We start from the raw sequence: 9,685 nt of genomic DNA, 5'->3' as shown, positions 1-9,685 counted from the left end.
CAAACAAACAAACAAAGCCACACTATTATAGACGGTATTTACGTGATGTTTGTTATTCTAGCCAGGTGAGTTGCCACACTATTATAGACAGTATTTCCCCATTATAACAGTGACTTCTATGTCAAACTTTCTTTGTGCATGTTAATATTTTATTTTTTGGTTCAAATTTCCCTTCTCGTCCTACAGCGTTCTGGCTTCCCTTGGTCTACTGGAAGACAGTAGTGTCATTATGGTGTCAAGCATGTTGTTATCTCCGTTAATGGTAAGTTCACGTGAAAACGTTTTAAAATGTAAACAATTGTTATTTCAGTTAAGAATGTTTACAACAATTAAATATAATAATAATAATAATTCAAATCTATATGCAAGAGTATTGGAAATAATTATGGAAACACTCGAGCGACATATATATTTAGGAGTTAGAAATAATTAGAAAGTGCAATTAATTGGCTAATTTATCAATATTTCAATATAATACTGAAGAAAAGCGAGTAATTGTGTAATGAACTAATATTTGTTGCTTGCTATAAACCGAGAAATACAATTTGTTTTATGCTATTGACTGTGAAATCTGCTGCATTATACCCCACAATTTAGCCAAGTTGTTTAGCTGCTATATAACTTCCTCATTTTCCATACAAGTCTAGGAAGTCGTAATAATATTCATATCGGGACTTTGTACAGGCCAAACCTTGGTTGAGAATGTTCCATCGGCGCCTTTTACCTCGAGGTATTATTTGACCACGTTAACTGCAAGCGATCACTGTCTTGCTGGAAATAATTTGATTTTACCTGTCAGTAGTCAGGGTGCCATCAATTTTATATAGATCTCTTTATATAGATCATACTTGTATTGGTCGTCCAGCATGGTTCACAGTAGATTTCGTTCTCCTCTCAACCATCAAACAAACTATCTTTGTTTTTTGACAATTTGAATTTGTATTCACCTCCTCCAGCTTAGTTCAGTCCATTGTTTGAAGTCTGGTGCGTTTTTTTGGCTTGTTTCTCTGCCTTAAACAGCTACACACCCACTGAGGCCTATCGCACTAATGTGCAGTTACACAGCCAGTGAGGTCTATCACCGTAATGTACAGTTACACACCCAGTGAGGCCTATCACCCTAATGTATATCTTCTGGAGTTAATATTCACATCTACACTTACTGTCAAGATCTCTACTAGACTATCATGTAAAGAGTGTATCCTGAATTACTTGGCATCATTTTTGTATAGTTATAAGTTTTCTCTCTTGGCCCTTTTTATTGCCAACAGTATTGGTTTCACTTACCTTCTTCGGAGTTTCCATACACTTTTTGCTGCAACATGAAAATTCGCTTCAAGTTCAACCTGTCGGATGGTGTAGGCAAATTTTATATGCTGTGTTTCTGCCCTGAGATTTATGAGTGAATTTGCCATACTAGTACTGGGACTAACATGGATGTTCGTACCTTTATAGATATTATGCTGGTGGCATTCTCTCTGATTGATTGGATGACAGGTAAAAGTATCAGCAGGTGACTGGTTAAGTTCATTTTCGTACAGAAGAGTATGTGGGGGAGGGGGTGGCAAACACATAATATTTGCATTTTATACCTGCCTTAGTCACTGTTTTCATACTTATTTCCAGTATTGTCTATATCGATTCAACACTAGTGACTTTAAAAATTTCAAGTATTTCTAAACTTTATCAACTGGTAGTGAAAATGAAACATAATTGTATCAGAAAATGTTATTGTTATGCTGTTGCATTACTCAATATTCAAAAGTGTTACTTTACACTTACTTTTCGGAAGATTATTCTCAATTATCGAGATGTCAGAGAAATTACCTTGCTAAGAAAGTTTTCTTTTAAATACTAGGATCCCATCGCTGCGGGAACGTTTGGGTTTATCATAAGTGATCACGAACTACGAAACATGGGATTGATCAGTGAGCTGATAGGCCTAGGAATATGTACCGTTTTTGGTAGGTTTTAGTGTTATTTAAAGGGGCCGTTCAGCAATTGCGAAATAACTTAACCGTAAAATTTGTGAAATGAAGAATTTTTAAGACAAGTTTTCCACCATTATGTATCAATAAAAAATAAATATATGGTCTACCTCAGTCAACATAAAGGAAGGGTAATGCTAATGTAACAGATGATCGAACACTGTTTTCTTTTTTGTTAAGCACAAAGTTACACAATGGGCTATCTGTGCTCTGCCCACAGCGGTTATCGAAATCATATCTTTAGCGTTGTAAGCCTTAGACTTACTCTTGATCCACCGGATGCCGCTGATCAATGGAGCTGATACTGAGTGATGGGTCTAGAATCATGCAAGTCCTTTGGAATATCAGCGATAAGGTTATAGCGCTAAAATTTGGGATATGTTTCCTCGTGGTGAAAAAGCGCAGATAGTCCAGTCTATATCTTTGCGTAGAAACGTCAACGGGAATTTGTATGTTCTTTTTTGTCAAGACACACACACAAACATTAGGATTAACTTTCGTCAAGGGTAAACAATGGAATTGATAGGCCTAGGAATGTGCACTCTTTCATTTTTTTTTTTTTTTGTACAACCAATAATTACCCTATGATGAAACCTAACACAGTTCGTGAAATTAGTCGAAAAGTTTAATGAGTGTTAAATTCAGGGGCGCCATCTAGGAGGAACAGAGGAAAGTTGCCGCTTTTCCAAGAAATTAAATTACGGAATTTGTGGCGTGTTTCATTCGTTAAACATAGGGTGTAATCAAAATAGGTTGATTTTACATTTTAATGTTGTCAAAATTTAACAGTTTCTCCAGACGCCCGCCCCAATGACTCAAATCTACAGCTGTATCTGTGATTATAATAGATAATAAGAGGGAATTCGTGAGTTACTTTAAGAATAATAGTGATATTTTTTAAATAATTATTCAGTGATGTAGTAGCTAAAGAATAAACTCCATTAAGAATTTAAATATGCGATGTGAGAACTTTAAACTAAGTGGACGTTCAAAGAATAATTTCTAACCCTAGTTTTATACAACTTGACAACAATAGCCATTATTACACCCTTTATTTCTAACCCTAGTTTTATACAACTTGACAACGATAGCCATTATTACACCCTTTAATTTCTAACCCTAGTTTTTTTATAACTTGTCAGTGATAGCTAGTATTACATCCTTTAATTTCTAACCCTAGTTTTTTATAACTTGTCAGTGATAGCTAGTATTACATCCTTTAATTTCTAACCCTAGTTTTATACACATTGACAATAATAGCCATTATTACACCCTTTAATTTCTAACCCTAGTTTTTTATAACTTGTCAGTGATAGCTAGTATTACATCCTTTAATTTCTAACCCTAGTTTTATACACCTTGACAATAATAGCCATTATTACACCCTTTCATTCTCTCTTTCTCTAGGATTTTTGTTTGGAATCACATTTGGGAACATCTATTTTCAATTTCGTTCACACAGCAAGCTATTAACTCAGGAAATACTCAGCAGGTGTGAATGGAGAGGACTCTGGGTAGGCCTGTTAACCGCATTGCCTTCGGGTGCGGGCGTCGCACTGTCTTTGTTAGCGGGTAACGCCGGGTCTCTCGTTGGCGTAGGAATATCGGCTTCACTGTTGGGTCCTGCAGTGAATGCGGTGAGTTTAAAGTAACATTCATTTCATATTTCTCTCTTTTTACTTCCTTACGGTTTTTTTTCTTTAAGATCGAATTACTTAGATCAAAGAATGCTCTTCTTAATAGATACTATAAATTATTATCAGCTTGTATCAAACACCGGAAGAGGCTCTAAATATTTTCAAAATATTCTGTAAAAAAAGCGATACCACGTATCATGAGTGGAACTTTCTTAAATATAAAACCTTGAACAACAACCAAATTCACAATTTTCAGTTTCCTTACTCCTTGCACTTACTATATAAAGGCCTAGTCTGAAAGATGAGTAACTTGACCCGTACACTGTACAAGACATCAATGTAATTTGTAATGAGAGAAAGCTTAACAATTGTTTCAAAATAACACCACTTGCATCGCACTGGGACGACATGTAGGGCCCAGTCGTGTGTGGAACTGTAGGATCAATGTTGGTAAGTTTACAAATACTTATTCCTGCTTATATTATTCTTATACGATCGCCATACACGTAACATTCGTGTTTGAAAATAGGGCGGATCTCGTTCTAGCTTCTTTTCAAATAGCGTCATCTGGGTGCAACGTGAAAGGCGAGTTGTGTAAAAAAAAATGTTTTGTTCACCATGTCGTTGATATATTGAATGCGTTCATATAGCATAGCATGCGAGCTGGACGCATATTGTTCCTGGTTAGGGGCGGAATGAGCCTTGCTGTTTGTCTGGTATACAGGCCTGCCTCGTGAAGTCTGTTTCTAACCATCTATGCATTAACTAGGCGTTCAGTTGAGGCTAGGGACATCTGGCTCAGTCTCGGAGCAGGTGTCATCCGATTACTTATGTTGTACATGAAGAGCTGCCATACCCTGGTGTCTGAGCAACTGTACCGTTAGTTTAAAAGTGTCCGTACATTCTGTTAATGACAGTTTGAGACATCTGTCGCTTGTTGTAGTTGATTACTCGCTACGTGAGGTTTAATTGTGAATTCGTGGTTCACAAGCGGTTTAGAAAATCTTAAACTCTGTGACTAGGCTGTATGATACAACTGTAGACTGAATGAACAAACTGAGATCAAGTGACTGATTATCATTTGCTTAATTTGCATAACAGCGAACTGAAAGGGGTGATTGGCGTTGTTTTATTTCTTATTTAGCGCCTGTCGTGATAAATAACACGATTTTCTTTGTATTTCAATAACATAATAATAATTCCGCGAATTTCATTCATTTCAGGGCCTTCTCTGGGCATTCGCATTAATAGCATCAATAAAAGAGGTAATATTTTTTTCTCTCATTACATTTAATTCTCCTCCTAACTTAGTGTTTGAGTTTTTTCAATTTTGTGAATTGTGTAATAAGATTATAATAAACTTTTTGATTTTTTGATTGTACATAAAGCCAGTTCCTTGTGTGGTGTCGTTTATAGATTATTGTATGTCCACCAGTTTGTAAAACAATGTAACATTTTATCATAAAGACCAAGTGATCAGCTCAATGTTCCTGGTTATCTAGTAATAAACTACGTTTTTACTGCATTTAGTATAGGCAGATAATGCCGTTGGAATATTTCTGATGCCCCCATAACTTAAATTCCAGGCAGACACTCTCGTCTGTCAATATTTGATATTGAAAGAAATAAAAATTTGTGTTTTAACTTTTAAAAGTTGTAGTATTTTTAAGACCCGGCGGCTGGATGTGCGCCATCTACAGGTCATCAGGACTTACGTTCGGGGTAGGTCTCATAGGTGGCGGAATTACCCGTCTACAGGTCATAAGGCCTGGTGTTCAGGGTAGATCACATAGGTGGCGGAACTACCCGTCTACAGGGGATAAGGCTTGGTGTTCAGGGTAGGTCTCATAAGTGGCGGAATTACCCGTCAACAGGTCATTAGACCTGGCGTTCAGGGTTGGTCACATAGGTGGCGGAACTACCCGTCTACAGGGGATAAGGCCTGGCGTTCAGGGTAGGTCACATAGGTAGCGGAGCTACTTACTATTATGTTTAGCTTTAATTGTATTTTATTTTGTCACAGATTTTCATATCGATTTAGAATCTGAAACATTTATTTTTGGGGCGTAGAGGTGCAAGGATCTAACCTGGGTATTCAAGCCCCACCCCCATCATAGCGCCGACTCTGATGTACGCTAATCATATATTATTTTGACAACATTTCAAACTTTCTTTTCACCTCTAGGCATCATCGATCACAAGGAATTCAACCGTTAACTATCACACCGCTGTATACTTTGCTTCATCTGGGCTTACAAGTTTTCTCTTGACTGTTGTTAATATTGTGTGCATCATATTGTCGGCCATCTGCATGTTGCGGGTAAACACCTTCAGTAATTGTTATACTTAGAAATAAGTTTATTGTTGGTTCTATACGTCATAAAACACAGTAATTGTTATACTTAGAAATAAGTTTATTGTTGGTTCTATACGTCATAAAACGCAGTAATTGTTATACTTAGAAATAAGTTTATTGTTGGTTCTATACGTCATAAAACGCAGTAATTGTTATACTTAGAAATAAGTTTATTGTTGGTTCTATACGTCATAAAACGCAGTAACTGTTATACTTAGAAATAAGTTTATTGTTGGTTCTATACGTCATAAAACGCAGTAATTGTTATACTTAGAAATAAGTTTATTGTTGGTTCTATACGTCATAGAACGCAGTAACTGTTATACTTAGAAATAAGTTTATTGTTGGTTCTATACGTCATAAAACGGAAAAGTCAGATAAGTTATTTATCAGAATTTAAGGTTCCTAGAGATAGCTATCAGTGTTTTTAAATGACTAAACTCACCCCCCCCCCAAGAGTTCTTATGTGCCTTAAAAATTAATCATAGGGAGTTTTAAAATATCCGAAATTTAAATATCGGAGGTTTCTAAATGCCACAAGTCTAGGATATCAGAGTTTAGTTTCTAAATGTCACAAGTCTAGGATATCAGAGTTTAGTTTCTAAATGTCACAAGTCTAGGATATCAGAGTTTAGTTTCTAAATGCCACAAGTCTAGGATATCAGAGTTTTGTTTCTAAATGCCACAAGTCTAGATATCAGAGTTTAGTTTCTAAATGTCACAAGTCTAGGATATCAGAGTTTAGTTTCTAAATGTCACAAGTCTAGGATATCAGAGTTTAGTTTCTAAATGCCACAAGTCTAGGATATCAAGAGTTTAGTTTCTAAATGCCACAAGTCTAGATATCAAGAGTTTTGTTTCTAAATGCCACCAGTCTAGATATCAAGAGTTTTGTTTCTAAATGTCACAAGTCCAGATATCAAGAGTTTTGTTTCTAAATCTGGCCACCAGGGTTTTAAACGTACCAGAAACAGAAGTTCTGTTACAAAACAAGAGGAAATCCTCAGTAGCCGCGGCACTTGAAATTATTTTAGGCAGGATTAAAGTAAATTAAACTAGGAGACCTTTGGTGTGGCCAAATATATCAATCAAAAGGGTTTGACCTCCTGGGTAATTAGATCTCAAATTGATCAAGAGATAACAGAGCTATGAGCTAATAGTTCGTACTTGAAAAACTCTGAGCCATTCTATGAGCTGCTATGCTGCGGCTAAGTTAAAAATATATATATATTTTCCAGTGGTTTTGTATGTGAAACGTTTGCTGTAATTTAATGACATCGACATATGTGAGGTTTAATAAGCATGTCTTCACAGTGTCCGCACTACGGACGTTTTTCTATATCATTTTAATATTTATTTTACATAAGTAGAACGTTTTTCAATACACTTGTTTCATCCATCAGCGACGTATAAAAACAAAATGTACTGATAGACATGTATGTAGGTTCAAATTAAGCAAAACCTAAATGATATATATGATAACACTAAGCTCGGGAAACACCGAGAAATAGAATATACACATGTAAATCGTGGATTAAAATAGAGAATACGATGGAAAACATTTATAGTTGTTTAGGGTTATGAAGTACGGATTGTTAATTGAAACAGTTTTACTAGTAAAGACGTGTTCTTTATTTAGATCAGGGTGATTTTTTTCAGTCGTATGACTTTCTTTACAGAACTGTTCAAAGTCAGTAGGTCCAGTTGTATTTATGGAAATTTTGTTAATACGTACCTGATGACTTGCGGTTTCTTTATGTGATCGAATCACTCAAATGCTAGAGAGTCGTGGAAGATAAGGCCAGGGCCAGAATTACTGGATTATCTGTAAATTCTAGTTTTGCCTAGGAAGGTAAACTTACAGTCACTGCATGTGTGATTGTTTTTAAACACGAGTGAAGACAATTAGTCATCACGCTGAAACAACGTCTGGAGATAAGTCTCAGTCGAATCTTGGGTTAGAAGATGTTTTTATATAAATCTAAGGACTTGTTTTCTAATTTGTAAATTTTGAGAACCCCGAGAAAGTAGACAGATAAAGAGACGACAGTGTGTCATATCCTACAACAATAGTGTCTTACTAGGGGGAGATGCTTTTTGTTTTTAACCAGCATGATCACATCCAAATAATATTTCTTGTCTTCCTTACAGATAAAACAAGTCATTCCTACCTCAAGTCGATTTTGGAAAGAAGATTTAAAGGTTTGAACCTGATAATGTACATAACCATTTTATTGTTTGAACCTGATATTGTACATAACTATGTTATTGTTTGAACCTGATATTGTACATAACCATGAGTCGATAGCCAATCTTCCACTACTTATTTGTTGTAAAGAATCCTTAACCCTAACTATGTGTTGTAAAGAATCCTTAACCCTAACTATGTGTTATAACGGACCTCTTCACTCTTTATTGTGTGTCATAATGGACCTCTTTGCTTTTTATTGTGTGTTTTAATGGAACTTTTTACTATTTATTATGTTATAACGGACCTCTTCACTCTTATGTGTTATAATGGACCTCTTCACTCATTATTGTGTGTTATAATGGACTTTTCACTCTTTATTATGTGTTATGTATTAAGTATGGTCCAGGTCCACTTAAAAACTGTCGGTTTGTTCCAAATTTTGATGGATTGAACCCTATTTCACATAATAAGTTCTCGGGGTTACAATCTTTACTTTGCCGTTGTCTCTCTACTACACTTTAAGTAAGACTATGTGTTATGTTTCTATATATACACATACTTGAAATAAATATCGTGAAACGGTGAACTTTTCAGGTTGCGGAAGAACACAACAAACGTATATCCGGCGTAGGTAGAACAGTGTCAGAGGAAGTTTTACACGAATGGGCGGTAAGTTACAATATCTATGATTGGTGGAGATCCGTCTTTTCGGTGTTCTCATTGGTTCACCAGGTGGATCTTAAAGTTTTATTAACTATTATCTTTATTTGCTTCGTGTATCGTTTGATAAAACATTTTAAAGATAATAAATATAATTTCTTAATTTTATTAGAAAGTGATTAATTTGGATGAAAACCGATTATTTGAGGACACTCCAGAGTCGCAGAAGATCAGGTTGGATACACTGCGGGATATAGTGGAGGTAGGCAAGATTATTCGTTCAGTAAATATGATTTAGATCGGGGATTCTCTAACTGTGGTAAGGGAAAAAAAGATGATAAAATCTGTAACAATCTCAATCTAAGCCTCCCTTCTACACTCGCCCTTCGTCAGCGTTTTCTCCCCTTTAAACTGACAAAAGATAGTAACACATATTTTTCAACTGTGGTAGAAGAAAACAATCACACCTTAAATAGTTTTAGAACATAATAAAAGAGAGGGAGAAAATAAAAATGTTAACTTTGCTACGGATCCAAAATACTACAAATGTTCCTCAATTCTAATCACGAACCACTGCTCTGGAAGAAAGAAAACTACTTAATTTCAAACTAATTATAATTATCGTCTGAATAAAAATAGAGGTTCATGTTTTCCTCTTTGAAAGTTAAAACTAGGTTTCTTTTACCTACTACATATAAAACAAAAAGTAGGACTTAAGTTTCTAGGTTACGACATAGGCTCTTATTATTTTGTACATAATTAATGTAAAAACCTACACTAGGACTAGGTTTCTAATAATTATAGTATTTTGGCACTTGTGTATAAAGTTAAAATCATAAATAATATTCAACGT

The 9,685-nt window shown here is 35.4% G+C and overlaps 1 protein-coding gene across 2 annotated transcripts in view; it reads left to right on the top strand.

Moving 5' to 3' along the window:
* Window positions 1–9,685, top strand: part of LOC106472976 — a 29,147-nt gene that overhangs the window by 13,568 nt on the left and 5,894 nt on the right. For both annotated transcript variants that reach the window (XM_022401498.1, XM_022401497.1), the window contains exons 6-13: window positions 187–262; window positions 1,859–1,964; window positions 3,396–3,625; window positions 4,849–4,890; window positions 5,811–5,945; window positions 8,133–8,183; window positions 8,767–8,841; window positions 9,005–9,094. In XM_022401498.1, the coding sequence (XP_022257206.1) occupies window positions 187–262; window positions 1,859–1,964; window positions 3,396–3,625; window positions 4,849–4,890; window positions 5,811–5,945; window positions 8,133–8,183; window positions 8,767–8,841; window positions 9,005–9,094 (805 nt within the window). The remainder of the gene's footprint in view (window positions 1–186; window positions 263–1,858; window positions 1,965–3,395; window positions 3,626–4,848; window positions 4,891–5,810; window positions 5,946–8,132; window positions 8,184–8,766; window positions 8,842–9,004; window positions 9,095–9,685) is intronic.

This window comes from Limulus polyphemus, unplaced genomic scaffold (genome assembly GCF_000517525.1).
Source record: "Limulus polyphemus unplaced genomic scaffold, Limulus_polyphemus-2.1.2 Scaffold5784, whole genome shotgun sequence".
Taxonomy (NCBI): Eukaryota; Metazoa; Arthropoda; class Merostomata; order Xiphosura; family Limulidae; genus Limulus; species Limulus polyphemus.
Note: the sequence above shows the minus strand (reverse complement) of the source record. Positions and strands in the feature narration are given on the sequence as shown.